This window comes from Camelus ferus, chromosome 2 (genome assembly GCF_009834535.1).
Source record: "Camelus ferus isolate YT-003-E chromosome 2, BCGSAC_Cfer_1.0, whole genome shotgun sequence".
NCBI lineage: Eukaryota > Metazoa > Chordata > Mammalia > Artiodactyla > Camelidae > Camelus > Camelus ferus.
This window is the reverse complement of record NC_045697.1, coordinates 86,390,374-86,412,783: the sequence shown is the minus strand read 5'-3', so window position 1 is coordinate 86,412,783 and position 22,410 is coordinate 86,390,374. Positions and strand designations below refer to the sequence as shown.

The window sequence follows — 22,410 nt, the reverse complement described above, 5'->3', positions numbered from 1 at the left end:
CATGACATGCTGAGGAAAAATATTCTCCTAAAGTAATCTATCTCTAAGGGACAAACTAGATGGAATTTTTAAACTAAATCAGAGGCAGAAATATTGGGCCTGCCCAAAGTTAAGTGAATGTGTTAAAAGCTGGGACTGAACTCAAAAGAACTTGGCTCTAAGGAGTGAGCTTTAGCCATTTCTAAAGTGTAAGACAGCTTTACTTAAATGCCACCTTTCAGATTTACAGCCAAATAAAAAAATAAAAAATATTCTCTCCATAATATTTAACATGATTAATAGTGTAGGAAAGTGACTCAAAATTTTGAATTTATTCAGCTTTCATAATAAGCCAAAACTTAAAAGCTTCCCAGTGCACTAATATACTGACTATCTAAAGAACATTTTTTTTTTTCCTGTGAGAATGCTTACGGTAACTGGTAAGGAAAGAGGTAAAATGGTTGGTTTAACAACTGATACTCTAAAAATCACAGACTGAAGACTGGTAATAACACACAGCTATTCTCAGTTACTGATGAGAGACTGCAAAAGGCCTATTTCAAAGTCCCACAAAATACTTTTATTATATGAAGTCACTCAGTCTCTATTCAAAATTATCTAAAAATAATTCTAATTTTTAGAAAAACTTTTCAAGACTGAAATTTGGCCATTATTCTTTCTAGTAATTGATTTCATTAACTATACAGATGCCAAATTCTAACCCATTAATGCCAACCTTTTCAAGGTAGATAATATTATGTATTATATAAGAGGGACAAAAGATATGTGGGAGCAAGGGAATGATAGTTTAAAAAAAAGACTAAAGAGTAGTGAAACAACAGTGAAATCTAAAATAATTTAGGACAGCTCAAAGTTGTGGTAAGTTTTGAAACATTCCTAGGTGAGCTTGCATACACACACACACACACACAGGCCCAACATTTAATTGGAAAGTTCCAAAGTTATACAGAACCAACCACCATTTCAGAATCTCAATGCCAGAAACACAGAAGGCCCTCATAGCTAAGAAAAGGTGGAGGGGTTTCATCCTATTTTGACCCCATACTCCAGGCCCCACTTAAAATCTCCTAGAATAGTAATTATCAAACAGACCTCCAGGGGATCCTGAGACCCATTCTGGGGAACCACAAGGTCAAAATTATTCTGATAGTATTATTATACTGAGACATCTGACTTTTTCTCATTCTCCCATGAGTGGACAATGGAATCTTTTAAAGGCTACATCAAGTATATATAGTACAACAGACTGAATATAAAAGCAGAGGTGAGAACTCAATTATTTTCCGTAAGGGATGACATTTAAAATATTTACAAAATATAAAATAACATCACTGTTCTCACTAATTTTTTGCTTCCAAAAAGTTATTTTTCACAGTTTGTTATTTATTTTAATATGTAATGAATTTACTATAGTTTTTTAACGAAATAAAAACATTTCTATAATTATCAGGCTTAATTTTGAATGTAATAAATATAAATAGATATAACTTGCATAAATAAAAGCTCTTTGGGAATGTCAATAATTTAGAAAAATGTAAAAGGTTCCTGAGATCAAAAATTTGAGGAATCACAACTCTGAAAGTAAAGACAAGATCTATTCTCCTTGAAGACACTGGTATGGTTAATGGAGAGCAAGGGGGTTGGGGCACAGACAGGAGCACCTACAGCTGCGAAACGAAGATTTGAGGAAAATATTCTGAGATTAAATTGTGTTGATACAGAACAGAACCAGAAGGGAGTCTAGAGTCTGTATTTCCTCTTTTTTTCTCACCCTTACCATAGTAAATAAATGAGAATTAGTAGCAGTCTCAGGTAGAAGTACAAATAAAGGCGCAGAAGCTGAAAAGTAGAGAAGTGTCTTAGTAGGATGATTAAAGAGTGCTAGGAAGGCCACTTTAACCACAGTATGGGGTTAGGTCCATAGACATAGTAGGAGGTAAGTCTAGAAAAGTGGATAAGGGTCACAGTGAGAATAACCCTAAGTAAATAATAGGTTAAAGTAACTAAATGTGACCATGCCAGAGGAAAGCTGCTGAAGGATTTTCAGCCACGGGGGGTTAAAATCAGAGTCCTGTAAACTCCAAAACTTTTAAAAATATTTTTATCTATTAACAAAACGTGAAATATTTCTATATCTACAAATGAAAATTCTGATTATATAATTGAAGATTTCAGATTCTTAAAAAAATGAGAACTCACCATGTTGCTTCTGCTTTGGGTTATACATTTTCCACCACCGAAAAATTATAAATCCATCTTGAATTCTAATCAAGATAAATTACAAAAATGAAAACATAAGTAACAATTTACTTAACCCACTTTTTAAATAGTTATTATAAAAGGTAAGCAATTTATAATAAGGAGATGCAGAAAGTTTTCAGCAGGACACTGGCATACCTAGATGTTTCATAATCATCCAGGTAAGAAAGGAAAAGAAAATTTGCATAGCTCTAAATCAGATTCATCTATTTAGGTAAACTGCTATACCAGATTACATTAAACAGGAAAATGAAGTGCTATCAGGAAAATGTTTTCTTCTTTAAATGATATTTTAAAAATAGTGTTAAATTTATATAAACTAAAAGCTAAATATTTAAAGTGAAATGTTAGCACAGTAAGGGAAAACTTGAACATTTTCCTTCTTTTCTGTAATGATGTATCACCTCATATCAAAAGGATAGAATGACAGCCTCTTAATTTTTACTTTTTACCTTTAATTTGGAAATAATTTTAGACTCACAAAGAGTTGCCTCTACTGTTTTAAGTGAGGTGTGAGTGCTGCCAACCCGTAACACATCTCAACTAATTCAACACTTTCAAGTTCTACCTAAGTAACAAATTTTAAGAAAATCAAAAAAATACAGTAAGCTTTTCTTTCAAGGCTTACCGAAGAGAAAATACATGAAACATATAAATTATAATTATTTATTATATTCATATCTGCATTTCCTTATTAAAGTAAAATTAGAATTGCTAATAAAGGCTAAATAATTCTAAAAACTTATCACCTATAATAAGAAGTTACTGGATGAGAGCTATCAACATCCCTGTCCTTGTTTTATATAACAAATGACTAAAATGAATTCTACAATAAAAATGGTAAAGTAATCTTACAGCTCAATTTTTAACTAGGGATAAAATGAGGTTATTCAATTCTATAAGCTACTAGTCAATAAATTTGCCAGTCTGAACCTCACTTAGCTAAATTAATCCACTGATGGAAACATTTTTTTAAAAAAATCAACTCACCAGGTATTACTCACTGAAAAAAATGATTTTTAATTTATAATTTTATTTGAAAAAGTAACATTTTTAATATGAAAAGGCAATACATATTTCAAGTTTACTTAGGATGGATTCTTTTTAATTTTACTTATTTATTTATTTATTTTACCTAATAGACATGTCTTCTGTAATGTAATATATTTCACGAACCATGACTTTTCCAGACAGAACAGAGAAAGAAAAGGAGCCTGTTGAGGGAAAAAAAAACCAACAGCAATTAATGTAATTGTTTTGAAAGATAGCAGAGGCCTTAAAGCTTAAGATAATCTGAGCATTCAATTTACTCAGTGATTAAACGTTCTCTCCCTACTCCCTTCCTGATATCCTTACAGCCTTACTAATCTTCTACCGTTTTTTCCTCAAATATAACAAAGTGCCATACATATTACCACTATGGACTAAGCTGCTAAGTAACTACATGAGGACATCAGTTTAAATAGCTCCTTCATATGGGTAATTCACTTAATTAGACATAATCCATTAAATAAACCCAAAGCAGCAACTAATTCATCATTTTTCAATTGCCTCAAATTAATCTAAGACTACTTATGTTTGAGAGAAGTTTTTATTTATGTCTCCTCAGAAGTACTCAACTCTAAGGAAGGTTAGAAAGGTTCTATTAGGTGACTTCTCACTCCTTTTCTCCAGCCGCTTAGGGCTTTCCAAAGCAAAAAGCTTCCTAAAACACCCTGCCATCTATCTGCAAACAACCCACTTGTAAGTACTCAGACACTAAACTAATAAAGCAGGAAAATGAAACACACAAGATGATTCCACTTACAGTTACAGATATTTTAGATATCAGTTACTTAAAAAAAAAACCAACAACAAAGCAAAACTTCATCAAGCATTAGAAATTTTCTTTGGATAGTGGAATGATGAGGAATTTCTATTTCTATATTTTATATGTGTCTAGATTATTTCGAATGATTTTAATGAGTATCTTTTAGAAGCAAAAAAGTCAAAAAGTAATTTTAGAAACACTTTAAGAAATAAGAATGAGGAAAAGGACCAAGTAGTAGTTCATGTCTAGAGTGCTATATGAGAAAAAAAATTCGTTAGTTTAACCTTCATAAAACAAAGGTAAATTTCTACCCCTACTATCTGTTTATAAAATATAAATTTACAATATACATCTCAAGATTACAGAGAAAAAAAAAAGGTACTCAAAACTTACCAATATGGATATAGCCATGCTTGTATAACCTGTTAAGAACCAGTGTTAAAATAAGACCAACATTCCGAGAATTATAGTATGTGAGATAAATAATCCATCCACAGGACAAAATGGTAGCTGTTGGGAGAAAAAAAAGCAAAAAGTGGATCTCACTATATGCTTCCTTTCTATCACCTTAATATCTTAACAAAAACTTGTTAGTAAAGATCATTTATCACATTCAGAAATGACAGCATTTACTTCCATATGGCAATGTGTTCTCTTACAATTTAATACCTGAACTTTCAAAACCAGAGGTTGATTCTACTTTATCCAACATTCTTCATTCTCTTTAGTCATTAGCCAGAAGAGCATAGATTTCAATCAGATCAATTAAAAGAATGTTTCAAGTACACCTGCTTACCTTTTTTTCTACTTCCTTTTTCATTACTTTGTAGTGCTTTAGTTATTAAACATACACAAAAATGTTCTGGGAAGAGAATGCTCTTATTTCTTCTTTTTTTAATTTTATTTTATTGAGTTGTAGTCAGTTTACAATGTTCTGTCAATTTCCAGTGTAAACCACAATTTTTCAGTCATACATGCACATACATATATTCATTGTCACATTCTTTTTCATTGTGAGGTACCACAAGATCTTGTATATATTTCCCTGCGCTATACAGCACAAACTTATTTATCTATTCTACATATACCTGTCAGTATCTATAAATTTCAAACTCCCAGTCTGTCGCTTCCCACCCTGCTCCCCTCTGGCAACCACAAGTTTGTATCCTATGTCTATGAGTCTGTTTCTGTTTTGTATTTATGTTCATTTGCCTTTTTCTTTTCTTTCTTTCTTTCTTTCTTTTTTTTTTTTTTTTTAGACTCCACATATGCACAATCTCACATGGTATTTTCCTTTCTCTTTCTGGCTTACTTCACTTAGAATGACATTCTCCAGGGACATCCATGTTGCTACAAATGGCATTATGTTGCTTTTTTTGTGGCTGAATAGTATTCTATTCTATAAACATACCACATTTTCTTTATCCAGTCATCTGTCAATGGACATTTAGGCTGTTTCCGTGTCTTGGCTATTGTAAATAGTGCTGCTATGAACATTGGGCGGCAGGTGTCTTTTTGAAGTAGGGTTCCTTCTGCATATATGCCCAGGAGCGGGATTACTGGGTCATATGGTAAATCCATTCCTAGTCTTTTGAGGAATCTCCATACTGTTTTCAATAATGGCTGCACCAACCTGCATTCCCACCAGCAGTGTATGAGGGTTCCCTTTTCTCCACAGCCTCCCCAGCATTTGTCATTTGTGGACTTCTGAATGATGGCCATTCTGATTGGTGTGAGGTGATTTGCATTTCTCTGATAATTAGTGATACTGAACATTTTTTCATGTGCCTATTGATCATTCATATGTCCTCCTTGGAGAATTGCTTGTTTAGGTCTTCTGCCCATTTTTGGATTGGGTTGTTAGTTTTCTTTCTTATTAAGTCATATGAGCTGCTTTTATATATTCTGGAGATCAAGCATTTGTCAGTTTCATTTTTTGCAAACATTTGCTCCCATTTCACAGGTTGTCATTTTGTTTTACTTATGGTTCCCTTTGCTGTGCAAAAACTTGTAAGTTTAATTAGGCCCCATTTGTTTATTCTTGCTTTTATTTCTATTGCTTGGGTAGACTGCCCTAGGAGAACATTGCTGAGATGTATGTCAGATAATGTTTTGCCTATGTTTTCTTTTAGGACGTTTATTTTCCTATGTTTAAGTCTTTGATCCATTTAGAGTTTTTTTTTTGTGTATGGTGTAAGGGAGTGTTTTAGCTTCACTGATTTACATGCTGCTGTCCAGTTTTCCCAGCACCATTTGCTGAAGAAACCATCTTTATTCCATGGTCTGTTCTTGCCTCCTTTGTCAAAGATTAATTGATCAAAAGTCTGTGGGTTCATTTCTGGGCTCTCTATTTTGTTCCATTGATCCATATGTCTGTTTTTGTACCAGTACCATGCTGTTTTGATTACTGTAGCTCTGTAGTATTGTCTGAAGTCTGGGAAGGTTATTCCTTCAGCCTCTTTCTTTTTCTTCGGTAATGCTTTGGCAATTTGGGGTCTTTTGTAATTCCATATAAATTTTATTATGATTTGTTCTAGTTCTGTGAAAGAAGAACTCATACCAGTCCTTCTCAAACTCTTTCAGAAGACTGAATAGGAGGGAATACTCCCAAACTCATTCTATGAAACTACCATCACCCTGATACCAAAACCAGACAAAGACACTACCAAAAAAGAGAATTACAGACCAATATCACTGATGAACACAGATGCAAAAATCCTTAACAAAATATTAGTAAACAGAATCCAACAGCAAATTAAAAAGATTATACACCACAATCAAGTTGGATTCATCCTAGGGACATAAGGATGGTTCAACATACACAAATGAATCCATGTGATACACCACATCAACAAGAGAAAGGACAAAAACCACATGATCATCTCAACAGATGCAGAAAAAGCATTTGATAAAATTCAACACCCATTTATGATAAAAACTCTCACCAAAGTGGGTATAGAGAGAACATATCTCAATATAATAAAAGCCATATATGACAAATCTACAGCCAGCATAGTACTCAACGGTGAAAAAATCAAAAACTTCCCACTAAAATGTGGAACAAGACAAGGCTGCCTACTATCACCACTCCTATTCAACATAGTCTCGGAAGTCCTAGCCACAGCAGTCAAGCAAGAGAGAAAAATAAAAGGGATTTAAATTGGAAAAGAAGAGGTAAAAGTGTCACTATATGCAGAAGACATGATACTATATATAGAAAACCCTAAAAGGTCCACACAAAAACTACTAGAACTAATAAAATTCAGCAAGGTAGCAGGTTACAAGATTAACGTACAAAAATCAGTTGCATTTTTTTACACTAATGATGAATTAACAGGAAAAGGAAGCAAAGAAACAATCCCTTTTAAAATATCACCCAAAGTAATAAAATACCTAGGAGTAAATCTAACCAAGGAGGTGAAAGACATACACGGAAAACTATAAAACACTGATTAAGGAAATTAAAGAGGACTTTAAAAAATGAAAAGATATACAATGCTCCTTGATTGGAAGAATCAATATTGTTAAAATGGTCATACTGCCCAAGGCAATCTACAGATTTAATGCAATACCTATCAAATTACCCATATTTCTGAATATTCTGAAAAAAATCTACCTTTATTAGGTGAAAAGCTTAATCCCAAGCTATTTCCTAAAGGCTACAGTCACTTAGAAAGAAAGAAAACTGATTTTTTCACATCAGAGAAAAGTCACTGTTTATTTTTCCTTTTTCAGATTCTTTTTCATTATAGGTTATTACAAGATATTGAATATAGTTCCCTGTGCTATACAGTAGGTCCTTTTTGTTTATCTACTTTATAAATAGTGTAACTGTTTTTTTTAAATCAACAGTCTCTGCTTTGAAAAAACTATTGAAAAAAGAACTTTATTGTACTTAAAGGCATATCTCTGTATTAAATAGACCACCTATACTATTTTGCTGTAACTGATAAGACAATTACCTACTTTTAAAGAATGCCACTAAATATACTACAGTAAACGATATTCTAAATTTGACTGTTTTTCATGGAAAGTTTATAGTCATGTATAAAATTTATAATATTCCCCAAAAAACCTAGTTCATGAATATACAAAGGCAAAACACAAGAAAGCATTTTTTGATAAATTTTCTACTTATTCATTTAAAAAGTATAACTGTTTTCTAGATTAGAACAAAGTAATTTAATTAAACATGTGTAACCTTTCAGCAACATCACATTAACTCCATAACTTAAAAAAAAAAAAAAGACACAAATAAACTTATTTACGAAACAGAAACAGATTTACAGATAGAAAACAAACTCATGGTTACCAGAGGGGAAAGGGAGTGGGAAGGGATAAATTGGGAGTTCGAGATTTGCAGATACTAACTACTATACATAAAAGAGATAAACAAGAAGTTTATACTGCATAGCACAGGGAACTATATTCAATATCTTGTAGTAACCTATAATGAAAAAGAATATGGAAAGGAATATATGTATGTATATGGATGACTGAAATATTATGTTGTACATCAGAAATTGACACATTGTAAACTACTATTTAAATTAAAAAAAGAAAAAAAATTTTTTAATTTAAAAACTATTTAACAGATAAAACGCAGCAGTCCCTGAGAGTCAAAATACAACATTCCTCAAGGTAGCTGAGATTGATAATAGCTTTGATGTAGCAAGTGCTATGATTTGCCCATAAAAAATATTTCTACAACAATTCTTTTGAACAGTTGTTTTGATGATACGACATTATGTTTTACGTTTAAACTCATTTTGTATTAATTTTTACTGTCAATCACTCTGTGAATAGCAGGTTATTATGGGCCCTTCAGAAAGGCAAAAAGTATTTGCTGAGAGAGTAAGTTTCCAAGCAGTACCTGAGAATTGTGGCCTTTTTATTGTATCACGTCCTCCCACCCCCTTAAAACTCTTAAGGCCATTAGTAAAACAGAAGGATTAAACAATCCCTCAGTGTTTTTCTGGTCATTACTGTGTTTTTGCCTTAAAGAAAGGAGCTGTATACAATGTGAAAAAGTCAGAGAAATTCTAGGTGACAGGAGACACATAGGAAATAAAGAATTCTGCCTGTAATTAAACTAAAAGGCAATTTTCAATGCTGCTTTTATGAAGTTATACTTCATACAAGTGTTTTGCATTGCATTTAATGTTGAGTTTTCATTAATGATAATTTTCAATAGTTCACTTTCATCAATCAGAAAAAATGTAATTTGAAGTTTAAATGGTAACCTGATCCTACCTATAAATCACGAATCGTTATAATTCCTCTTACATATACTTCACCTCTAAAGTGAATCCGTATCCTTTCTACACATCCTGTAGTGTCATGAAAAAAGCATAAGCCTGCACTCAGAAAAACACAGCTGTACAGGTTGTTTAATCCCCATGGGCCTCAATTCCCCAACATGCTATTAAGAAAATGACACCTACCTTCCTAAGTCTGCTGTGAGCGTTAAGCGAGACAACATACTCAGAATGCCCGCAGTACGGGGCACACAGAAGACGCTCAGTACGTATCATCACTTTCCCTTTCCTCTCTTCCCCCATCTTACCCTTCCTACTTTCCTCTCTATACCTTTCTAATTCCTATGCTGGAATTCAAATCAATATAATGTTCAAAATACATTTCTTCCACAAAAACTTCCTGGGCAGTAACAGCCTTTAGTAAGCTCTCCTTTCCTTGGTATTATATTTGTATTTCTCCTTCTCATTTGTTCATATTCACTTATTCACTCATATTCCTTCCCTCTGTCTGCAATTTAATGATACACTCTTTTTTATTATTAGTATATACCTAGAAAAGACCTAGAATATAAGACAAAAAAATTATATTGGAAAAGCCCATTGCTAAGTGTGTAAGGAGTGAGGGAAGAGAAGATTAATTAGGCAAAACCATATTTACCATGAGGATTTATCACTTTTATAATAAAACAACTAAAAGTGTTTGTGTGTATGTGTTGGGATGGGGAATGGAGGAGTAGACCTGAAGCAGGAAAGATAAGTTGACACGTGCAGTGTCTTTCTTCTCATCCCACCTTCCCTAAATCAGACGAGGAGACAATCTAAGGAAAAGAGCCTTCCAGAGCAGTTTTCAGAGCAAATATTCACAGAAATATAGAATAAAACCTTCTTTCCAAAAAATAAACTAAGGGTAATGTAAGCATTCTGGCTTCAATCAACCACTGATTAAAACTTGGCAATTATTAATCCACACATAAAAAACAGTAAAGTACAAAAAACTATATTCTACTTACCAACAAGGAGCCAAACAACATTGGAATTGTGTTCTGTAAGAAAATCTTCTAATTGAGTGATACTAGGAACAATACTCTCATTCTTCCTTTGATCCATTACTGAAGTTTTTCCAGAAGCATCTAAAGGCCTGAAAGAGTTGAAAGGTTAAATTTAGAATTTAATCTATATAAGGGAGAAAAAAGGTGAATTTAACAAATGTGAAAGTTTATTAAATCACATTCTTGTTTCTTCAGTGATAAGACAAAAATATAACAAACATGTCCACATTTCTACATAAAATATAAAACAATATATCATATTTCAATAACCTGATTTCACCATTCTAGGTCTGAATAGACTCAGGTTCAGTTACTATACTCTGGCTTAAAATAAGAGGGACACGACTGTTCTTAAACCTAATCAAAGATATTTATTACAATAGTAAGGAGGAAGTATTGATCATCTACATTAGACAAACTCTTCTAGACTTGTCCCAAGGGCTGCCATTAGTAATATATTCATATTTAAGTTATAATAAGCCTTCTTAACCCCCATGAGCTATGTATTCTCATTATTCCATGGGGAAACAATCTTCCTAATTTGGATTCACTCTGGATAGTATGGACAGTAAGCAGATCTCCTGTTACCAGATGCTCAGGATAAATTACAATATACTGTCAAAGTGTGACCAGACATGAAAAATGTATGCATGTAAGAACCTACTGCATAATCTTCATGAAGTGAAAGATGGAATAAAAAATAAACTGGTTGTTCCCTTTCCTCTTCCCTTCCTGAACAGTTCAGTCTAAAAGCCATAAGGTGAAGCAGGGCAAAGCAGGCATCTGCACATGGGGAGAGAGGGACAGGAACCTCTGGCCTAGAGTGGGATGTCAGAGTCCAGTAGGGGTAAATTAAATATCCACCTGTGTGGTGAAGAGGCTAGTGGAACGGTGGCAGTATTTCAGGGTATCAATACCATAGTAGTTTGAGGAGATCATACTTGCAGGGAAGAGGTCAGGCGCAGGGTGCTGGGGCCTGAGTGGGAGGAAGAGGGCATCCAGACGGAGGGACAGGGGTAGGAGAAACAGTCCAGCTCAAGGTGTCAAGGCCCAGGTGAGAGTGCACAGGGAGATTGCCTGGTGCAGGGGGTCAGAACCCAGGAGGAAGGCATCAGACCCCAAAAGGACAAGTAGGGCTTCCATGCAGGAGGGCTCAGGAGTGATGAGTTGATGCAGGAGCAGGATAAGGAGGGCAAACACCTGGGAGACAGCCCATGCAGTGTGTGAACAAAGGGATTAACCAAGTAAGTAAACATAACAGGAAAAATGGGAGTCAAGTTTCTCACTGTTAGAGGACACATAAAGGGAGAAAATTAGAATTAACCCTGTGGTGTTGGATAAGAACTGGAGGTGTGGCTTTCAATACAAATGGATATAGAAATAAATATAGTTGTAAATTTACATATGCATATGTTTATTAACAAGCCCTGAGAGCAGCAACACCAGTAAAAATGAGGAGATAATTTGGCTTCTAAAAACCATTTTCTATTAAGAGGGCTCCTTGAAGAAATGGCTGGTTCCACAGCTAAGGCAGGGTAAGTCAAGGCGAACCTTGTTTTCCAGAAAGGAAAGAAATGTTCAAAGAATGATTGGAACATGTCAAAAGGAAACAGAAACCATCCTGAAGAGGGTCCCACTGGCAAAACTGAGATAATTTAATCATCAGAATAAATAAGAGTAGTAAATTACAACCCACTTAATAAAAACAAATCTATGAGTCCATACAAATACAATCAATTAAATTTTGATGAGTAACAGGATACTCAAATTGTCTCAAATAACTGCCAAAATAATTATTAATGACAAAGGAGAAAAGAGGAACTCTGAGAAAGCTGGCAATTAATTAGGTGATCAAAGTAAACACCATCAATACAGGGATAAATCAAAATTGTACACTTCTTAATAGAAGAAAACAGCGTCATTTCCATGGCATCCCTGCCAAAGACGCATAACCTGAATTAAATCTATCTTGCCTCTCTCCTGATAATGACCAATAGAGACTGTTTAATTCATCTTTGTATTCACAGTACCAGTGACATCCTTGAACAAAGCCACTGTTTTCAACTATCATATCATTTTAAATGGTACTTTTATCTATTAGATAAGAAAGTAACACTGATCTACATGTTTTCAGATGTGTCCTCTCAATATTTTCATGATTCATCTCTACTCTCTTCATTCTTCCTGAAATCCATGGTGCTCATTTCAAAACTGCTGTCCACATTAGAAAACAAAGTGTGGCAATTATTACTTTAGTGATATTTCAAGAAAAGTATGAAAATGTTATATAGTTTAATCAAACACAGCACCAACTAGAGATTTATCGAAGTTCCTAATTTAATGCCACCATTTCTAGAAATAGGCTTTCCAAAAAAGACTACTTTTCAAAATGAATTACCTGTAAAGTCTTTTCAAATACTACATTCAACCTATTTTCTCTCCCACTAGCATAAAGGAACGAAAATACACTTGCATCAACAGACTATTAAAGATAGAACTCCACATCTTGATTTGGTCCTACAGGAATAGGTCATTCTACAAATCAATACAAAAAATACAAATAATCTGATTTTTTTTTAATGAGAAAATATACAAACAGGCAATTCACAGAGAAAGAGAATACCACTTGCAATTGGGGACAATCACAATTTATTACCCAGTAGTCATATAAGCGAAAATTAGAAAGATTACAAACAACTATATTGGCAGAAGTATGGGCAAACGCTGGTGGGAGCACTCAGACACAGTTGATGGGAGTAAACCGCCTTTGAGAAGAACAATTATCAGAACCTATGAAAATGTAGATGCTTTGACTTGGGCATTTCAGTTCTAAGGCTCTATTTCTCAGAAATACTTACTCAGACACCAAGATGTTTTTTCAAGGACAATCACTGCAGCATTATATGTCAAACTGAGAAAATAGAAAAAAAATTTCAATTAATAGGAAAACTGTTAAATAAATAAAACTTTTACCGTATGAAATACTCTTACCATGTGAAATGATATGAAGCCTTTTTAAAAGAATAAAATAGCTCAATAGGGGATAATACAGAGAAATGTCCAGAATATATGTAATGTTAGCAGGGGAAAAGCAAGTTGAACAAGACGTATAGTATTCTACTTATGTTTAAAAAAAAGACTATCCATTCTGTGTATCACATATATACCACATATGTATATATATACATACAGTACGTATACATGTACATATATATGGTGTGTATATATGTACATAGTTTTATTAATTGGCAAAAACATTAGCAAAGATGTTAGTGGTTACCTCTAAGAAGCAATGGGAGATTTGGGGGAAGAAGAATAAAGAAGGACTTTCACTTATACTCTCAATAACTAAGTATTATTTAAATGTTTTAAAACTGACATGTAATACTTTCATAATTTAAAAAGAAAAAGGGAAGGTGGTGGCTGGAAGACAGGACACAACAGGCGAGAAAGGGGCTTTTCTTGCATCTTTAGCCTCTCCTTGTAACTATGGCCAAGGAACAGGTGACTCCCAACCCAAAAGTATCAACTTGATCATCTGTCATTCCACCATCATGTCTTTCTATAGTTCTTAAATCCTTGTCTTTTTAAAAATTAAAGTGGAAATACCAAGCAATATCAAACTCAAAGCCTCCATCAAAACATCAGAAAGATCACTTAACATCTTAGCAAGAATTATTCGATTTGATAGCCTTGAGTGTGTAAGAATGGAAGGAAGACTAGCTGTACTGCTCTAGAAAAGCGGGAGGGGTAAGCTACAAACAAGGAAGGAAGTAAAGAACACTAAAAGGAAAGGCACCGTAGGGAGGGAGAAAGAGGAAGTAGTTATCAAGAGAAAACAGTACAATCAAAAGGTCCTGCTTCATACTGGATTGTTCCAAAAGCAGACCATTATACGGACTGACAGCATGGACTCCACCAGACCACTTGGGCTCAAATACCAGTTCTGACATTACAGAGGTTAGGTAACTTGAACACGGGCAAGTTATCTAAGCTCTCTGCGTTCTACGTCTTCATCTGTAAAATGAGGTCACTAATAGTACCTACCTCACTGTTATATAGTGAGAATGGATGCATTCAGATATGCAAAGCATTTAAAACAACGCTGGGCATGTAGTAGGTAATATTCTGTTTAAATGCCTGATACTGGTAACCAATGCCACTGGCGTCTTGCCCATATACTGCTGACATTCACCTCTACACAGGAAGATTATTCATTCTGAACACCTGTAACACCCTACTGTGGGAGGCTTTCTGACTGCATGAACATGCTCAGTTTGTCCTCACAGTGAGCCAGAAATGCCAGAGTTAATGTCAACGATGGCTAGGAAGTTGGTGGGTAAACACCTGCAGCTTCCCTGCTCTTGGCTTGGGATAACCCTGAGGCATATTTTATTTGGTCTCCCAGAGTTCCCCAGTGGTAGTGAGCTCCAGATGCCCACAGTGGTAATTATAGCAGTTATCACACTGCATTGTAACTATCAATTTAGACGTCTGTCTCTCCCACTGGACAGCTAACTACTCTTTACCAATGTCTTTGCCCTACTCACTTAAATGTGCAATATCTGAGAAGTTCCTGATATGCAGTAGTCTCTCAATAAATACTTGTTTCATAAATGAATGAAAAAAATGCATCATTATAAAAAGTACATAATTATGAGTTATTGCCAAAGATAAGGAAGTATTTCCACTGTATTCAAGGCCAAAGAGATTCCTAAGTGATCTCTTCCACACTCAAGAAAATTTAGTTTTCATTTGCTTGAGTTTAAGAGGATATTCAACACTTTGATAACCTAATTCCAAATATAACAAAAATGAAGGAGAAAAATTAATCATACTCAAATCCCTCTTACAACAATAAAGTCATAATTATTTGTACAAAAGGCATTCACAGATCTTCAGACAATTACATTAAAGTTCTCTGAATTTAATCACAGTTCCTTTTCCATAAAGGAAACTACATGGGTTTTAAAAGTTAGAAAATAAATCAGCTTTATAGCTCTCTTTTGAACTTCATCAACATTCATATTCTCTTCATCATCAAGCTTGAATACCTATTAGCACATAGCAGCATTCTGTATACCAGAAATTCTGTGAAGTATGTACTTTGTACACATTTCTGCATTGTTTATCCATGGGCCAAACTTGACTGATTTATACTTACTGGTACAAAATATGTACCTACTTGAAAACTTGTCAGTTTGGTTTCTGCACATACATAAGAAATTATTTTAAGATACTTGTGTAGGGGTCCCAATTTCAAAGTCATTTAAGTCTTCTTTAACAATTAAGAAGCCAGATAATTGACCCAACGGTCTCATTAAATACCAAAGGAACTGCCTAGACAGATGGCTCACCTTTCCTATGGCATAATGACATCCCCAAAGCAAAAGTAAAATATAAATCAGATTACAACATTTTTATACAAAGTGAATTTTCAAGAGTGTTTAATTCATCTGAACTGTTTCTACAATGGCTCAAGTAGTCCGAGCACTCACCAATCTAAAGGCAGAGGGCCTGAAACAAATGACTTTGTGATGCTCCTTCCAATTCTATGATGTCACACAAATAAAACATACAAAACAGAAGTACCTGCAATTGAACATCTCACATAAAAGACATGCGTAAATGTTTACATTTAAGATAGCACTGGAATGTATAAAAAGGTTGGTATTACTGACTGAGCATACAGTGATTTGAAGGGCCCTCTATACCTAAAAAATTTTGCTCATCAGGATACAAGGCCCTAAATCTTACCATCTATTTCTTCAAATAGAGTACCAACCAATATTTCCTTTTTAAATGCAAAGATATCTTTACAGTATCTCAATAATAGCCATCATTAATTATTATCATGAGTTATTAGTAAAATTAATTCATTAAATTACTTTTCTCATTAACAAACAGGATCCAGGAATATCACAAAAGGCCCAAGATCTCCCAAGATGGGGAAAACCTTAAAAAGGAAATGGTGAGCCAAAAAAGCAAACTTAGCTTCCTTAACAAATTTGGCCAGGGTCGGCAGCTCTGTGTACATAAAGTAAAATTACATAATGTCCTATTTTGTTCGTTTAAACAAACAAAATAGACAATTACCCTCTTAAGTCAAACATATTAGGTATTTCTTTTCTCTAGCTAGTCATTCCAGGTCCCTTTCAGCCCCAGAATTCTACATGCAACAAACACAAGTTCACCTAATTAGCTAACTCTAAAGCCCAACAGAATTAGGTGGTAAAATAACACTCAATCAGAAATAACAGAAGTCCTCTGCTATCCTGGCAGAGTAGGCTTTAAAGCAGATTTGAAATGGAAAGCTCCCTCCACCCCTTCCTTAGCTGTGAGATAACCTGAGCAAGTTGCTGAATCTCACTGAGCCTGTTTCCAAGTGGTAAAATGGTCCTCTCTTCCTAAGAGAGCAAACATAAAACTCATAGCAAAGTGCTTAACAAGAAACACACTCTCAGTGGTAACTAAGCTACCGTTAATGTTCTTTTTTAAAAAATCAGTTCAACACAAGGTGAAAGCTAAAAAAAAAAAAGCATACCAGCAAACAATGACTAAAATGTGTCTCATTTCTTATAAAAGAGAAAAAGATATATTTAACTAAATAACAGAAATTTATAACCAAAAGAAATTAGTTGACATAAATGACAATCAAAAATGTACTAAGTTAATATGAATAACATAGTTCTACAAATACCATTGAGATTCTTAAAAGCAGATCAAATACCGAAGCATACTGGTCACCAGGCAACCACTGCTGAAGTATTAACTCAGATATGGTGACCAACGATTTAAACAGTATGAATTAGCAAACTGAGCAAATGTAACTTCACGTTACATACAGAAGAATTTTTAATGTCCAAGAAGACATAACATCCAACAAAAATATTGCACTTTAGCAGTCCTCACTTACATAGACAGAAATGTATGCTGGTTCACCTAAACACTCATAAAAAGTACAAAAAACAAAACAAAACAAAACTCTAAAAGCTGTACAAAGCATATCTACTAATAATGGGGCCAGAAGAGCTAACTTCAACCTCTCCAACAGGAAATCATGATTTCTAAATATCACCCACCTCTAAATATTCCACCAGAAGTAATTACTACCTTCAGTGCATTCTTCAATGTGGCCGGTATACAAAGACATCAACAGAAATTGCCATGAGTGAAAAGCTTAATCCTCCCACTTCTATATCCCATAAATTAATGAGTTGTGGAGTTTTGTTTTCACTTTTTGTAATGGCTGGTGAACACAATCTCCAAGTTTCTGTTAATTCTTTTAATCAAGAATTCTGTATGTCCCTTCCATCTTGATACACCAGAAGGCATAAAACTTTTAAAAGGCTGGCATCAGCAGAGTAAAATCCTAAAGAAGGTTCCTTGTAATAAAACTAGTATTTCCACTTTCTTATCTGGCCCTTAATCTTCTGTTACCTTCTGCCTTAAGTCACATACATCAAAAAACCCCACCCAACACATATTCAAACTACTCACCCACTAAAAATACGGAGAGAGAGGGAGGAAGAAACTGGACATGTGTTTTTACCAACACCCATCATATTAAGTTCAAATACAATATTTTTTATTAGCCTGGTGCTATGCAGAGAGCCCAACAGATCCGTTTAACAGCCAATTCCTGTGAGCTGAGAACATTGCTACAATTGAAATTCAACCTTCATGTACATACTATAACAAAAAGAGGCTGCTTCAGGGAGTTTTAAGCAGATATGGCCTTATACAATACTACTGGTGACATCTGACACAGTATTTTAAATGGATATGGAGCTGGATAGAAACATATTTTACATTTACATAAAAAGTAACAAAATACAATAAGGTCAATAGTCTAAAGTTTAGACTGTAAACATTTTGGACAATGCTATCTTAGTCTTTAAAATGTTCATTCCACAGTATTAACTCACCATTATAATGATGAGATACATCTATCACAAAATGGCTAACACTAACTCACTGCTCACTATGTGCCAGGCACTTTTCGTGTATTTACTCATCTAATCATCAGAAATAACAGTAACTACCTATTTACAATTCCCCATTTTACAGATGAGAAAATTGTGACAGTGAGAAGTGAGAAGCTAGGCACAAATACAGCTAAGACATGGCAGATTTGGGATTTGAATCTAGACAGCCTGGTTTTAGAGTCAGAGTTTAGTGTTATATTGCCTCTTATATATGTTCATAGAAATCAGCCTGTAATTATCTTTTAGTCCTCAATTTCTTTACTATGAAAAATAAGTTCCTACCCTCCAGCTCTAAATTCTAGTTTAGGAGCTAATATTGAATGTTACCAAAATCCATATTTTGATATAAAAAAATTCATATTTTGCCCACTATGGCTTTTTTTCCCCTAAAAGACTCCTCTACTAAATCAAAGGTCAGCAATCACTTTTTAAAATTAACTACAAAGAGGCAACACATCAAGTTATTGAGCCTAATTAGCTGCAAAGGAGGCCATATTGTAAAGTGGGCCATATCTGACTGAACCACCTCCCCACTTTTCTGTACTTCTCTTTCACCTGGTCAGAAATGCTGTAACTACATATTTTTAAAGAGCTTATTTGCCCCCTAAAGAAACTGACAATTGATAGAAGGTGTGCGGCAGTTTTTAAATATGTCCAAAAATTATTTGATATTCCTCCCTTCAAGAGGTAGAGCTTAATTCATTCCCCTCCCAAGTGTGGGCTGGACTCAGTGATTCAATTCTAAAGAATATGGCAAAGCAATGGTGTATGACTAGGTCAAAAATGGCATCATAGCTTCCTCCTTGCTCTCTCTCTTGGATCATCTGCTCTAGGGGAAGACAGCTGCCTTGTTAGGACACTTAAGAAGCCCCAGAGAGGTCCATGTGTTGAGGCGTTGAGGCCTCCGGCCAACAGCCATGTGAATGAGCCATTAGGGAAGCAAATCCTCCAGCCCCAAATGAGTACTAGGTGACTGAAGTCCCAGCCAAGATCTTGGCTACAACCTCAGAAAGACCCAAAGCCAGAAACAACCAGTTTAGTTACTCCCAAATTCCCGACCCACAGAAACACTGAGATAATAAATGTTTTAAGCCACTAAGTTTTGGGATAATTTCTTACTCTGCAATAGATAAGTGTAGAAGAAAGGTAATTTTTTAAGATATCCACAGGTATCTCTATCCTGATGGTTCATACCTGCCATCTTAAGCTAAATGAGGAGTCAGTCAATACCACACCAAGAAAACTCCAATCACGTGAGTGAAACATATCCTCTTTCTATCATAAGTGGGAGTGTCTTGTAAGAACTTTGTGGCACAAACTCTACTCTACTTCTTTCAAATTTATCCATATCCATAACCATCACCACCTCCTCTCTCCTATCTCCACAGAGGTCCATCTATAGCACCCTTGACCTGCATCCTTGTATTCCATCCCTTCCAACTTGGTCAATGATGATGCTTCACCAATTCTTCTCCCTCATTCCTCTATCTTCAAATTCTCTTTTATTAACTAAAATAACATGAAAGGTTTATTACAAATGAAAATATTTACCATATGAGTAGTGCTGTTTTCTTAGTCTTTTATATAAACCAAAAACATCCTTGTATATAAAACTTTTTTTAAAGAAGTACAGGTTCACAATTACCTCCCAGAAAAAAATTCACTACTCTAGTACCCTCCAGGACTCTGATGATCACTATTCTTACTAGAAGCCTGAAAAAATGGCTGATGCATGGTACTCGATGAATATTTATAAAATGAACTAAGATTTTCTTAATCATGTTTAACCATGTCTTCCACTATTCTCCATAGGACTCATAGTGAAAAGCATACTTAAGTTCAACCATACACAATATTCTATGAAGAACAAACCAAAAGTCAACTAATTTTCTTCATTTCTTTTTAAAATCCTTTATAAAATGGGCAGATTAATGAGCAAGCAAAAGAGAAAAAGAAAGTTGACACCTGATAGAGAATCAAGCTAATGCTTCCTTTGGCTTTCTCCTGCCAATACACAAGCTAAGCACATGACTCAACTATCAGTCACATAGCATAATTCAAAAGTCAGGTAAAATGACAGGTCATGTTATACACCACCCCACCCCCACTCCTAGACCATTTAAGCCGGTTAAACGACAACTGAAGCAGAAAGTCAGATTTCCTCTATCTGAGCTTGAATTGAAAACCCAAAATATTTACCCAAGTTTTTTTTCCAAAGTCTGTAATGTTGTTTTTCCTTTTCTTGATCTTCAGAAGGCCTGCCTGCAGTATTGCATCTTAACAAACCTGAAAAGAACACCATTTTAACTAATTATACAAGATATTCTGGCTTTATCAGCAGTTTCACCATTTCAAATCAAATGATTTGATTACACACGCACTTGCACACGCACACACACAAGGAAAATCTTTAACATTACTCCAGTATTACATTTCCTTCTTTAAAGTTTCCAAATAAACAATACTCCTAAAACTAGAATATGACCACAATTTCCAAAGTCTTCTAAAGATTTCAAAACCACTGACTGTACTTATGCAAAGAGCATGATTTTGTAGTCAGAGGATTCCACAGGTCAAACCCTACCTTTAAAACATACTCCAAGCGTCACCTTAAAAAAGTTGTCCTCTCAAACTATTGGGTCCTTGCTGGCAAGAATGGTGCTTCTGTTTCCTTCCTGTTTCCAGCACCCAGCACAGTTTTAATCAATGAAAACCACCTTATAATTTCTCAAGATTCTTGGGAGTGGCAAAGCACACTGATTAGGGGACTGTAAACTGGAGTCCAGTTATCTGATCTAAATCACAGCTCCGACTTTAGACAAGTTTTTGTTTTGTTTTGTTTTTTAGGGCTGTGGGATTTAGTTCTCTCATCTATAAAATAAAAGTAATAATAGGCCTTACGTGATAGGATTGTTACGATGATTAAATGACATAATATACACACATAAAGCATGTACCACACATTAGTTCTATAAGATAAATATTCGGGTTAATTCGTCTATTTTTATACTTCATGTATCCAGTTAACTTAAAATAAATCAGGCTCATTGCTATACACAGAGTTGAAAGCAGCAACATGAAACCAGTTGAAACTTAGACTCTTGGACAGTCATGGAAAACAACGATTTCCTTACAGAGGAAATTTACAAGAACTCTTTCCCTTTAACAAGCGTCCCTAAGTTGCTACTGTCAAAACTAAAGGCAAGAGGGGCAGGAGGGGGACAATTCTGCTGAAGGAAAATCAACTTCCCTTCACCTTCCTTTAGTCAAAAGATGTTTCCGCTGAAATGTACTCTTCCATAGCACAGACTCAGCAAGCACCAATTCAGAATGCAAAACACACCACGCCTGGGGAGCAAAGGGAAGGTTTTTAAGGCTCCACTGCCCTTGGTCCAAAATCGATCCTGCGTTAAGCAGTATGGGATCTCCTGCAGCCCCGTGCTGCTAACAAGGCTGAAGCCTGCGCTTGCAGGTGCAGTCCTTCCCACACAACGGCAGGTGGGCCTCGCCCACCCACCTGATCATCATTCACAGGACCAGCTCCTCCTGCATTAGAGACCCCAATCATCTGGCTGCCACGGCCTTTCCAGGCCTTCTCACTGACCTCTGACACCCGGTGTACAAGTCGCCCTGATGCAGGTAAGGATGGCAAAAGAATTAGAGATGTGTCGACGCCGCAGCAGGCTGCCGCCACGAAGCCAAACCTCTCCGACCAGGCCGAGGTCCAGAGACGCTGGGGAAAGTGCTGCCCACCCAATCCTTGATCAGCCCGACTCGTCCCCTCACCTGGGCGAGCGCCGGGGCGGCCCAGAACCGCTCCGATTTCTCTCCGGGGACGCCGAGGGCCTTGAGCGGCGGCGGCGGCGGCGAAGGCAGCTGCAGCGCCGAGCCGGACACGGCCTGCCTAGCGCTGCCCGCATCCACACCCTCTTGCCCCGCCACCCCGGCCCGCCGCCCGAAGTCTGGCCAGGGGACCCCAGGCACTGACACGCAGAGGGGCGGAGGAGGATGGGAGGGGTCCGAGTTGGAGCCGGGTGGCACTGCGG

At 35.6% G+C, this 22,410-nt stretch overlaps 1 protein-coding gene across 10 annotated transcripts in view; it reads right to left on the bottom strand.

Annotated features, from left to right (window-relative positions):
- The window catches only part of KIAA1109 (KIAA1109 ortholog), a 175,577-nt gene extending 153,173 nt beyond the window's left edge, over nucleotides 1–22,404 (bottom strand). For 5 of the 10 annotated variants that reach the window (XM_032462751.1, XM_032462777.1, XM_032462775.1 and 2 more), the window contains exons 1-7: nucleotides 22,151–22,400; nucleotides 20,564–20,650; nucleotides 13,235–13,287; nucleotides 10,338–10,465; nucleotides 4,463–4,579; nucleotides 3,395–3,473; nucleotides 2,200–2,264 (exon numbers count right to left, since the gene is read on the bottom strand). In XM_032462751.1, coding sequence (XP_032318642.1) covers nucleotides 2,200–2,264; nucleotides 3,395–3,473; nucleotides 4,463–4,579; nucleotides 10,338–10,434 — 358 coding nt within the window. In that variant the 5' untranslated portion in view covers nucleotides 10,435–10,465; nucleotides 13,235–13,287; nucleotides 20,564–20,650; nucleotides 22,151–22,400. Of the gene's footprint in view, nucleotides 1–2,199; nucleotides 2,265–3,394; nucleotides 3,474–4,462; nucleotides 4,580–10,337; nucleotides 10,466–13,234; nucleotides 13,288–20,563; nucleotides 20,651–21,968; nucleotides 22,121–22,150 lie in introns of those variants that run through there. The other 5 variants (XM_032462782.1, XM_006180705.3, XM_032462793.1 and 2 more) reach the window with 4 other exon arrangements.
- Between the last annotated feature and the right edge of the window lie 6 nt (nucleotides 22,405–22,410).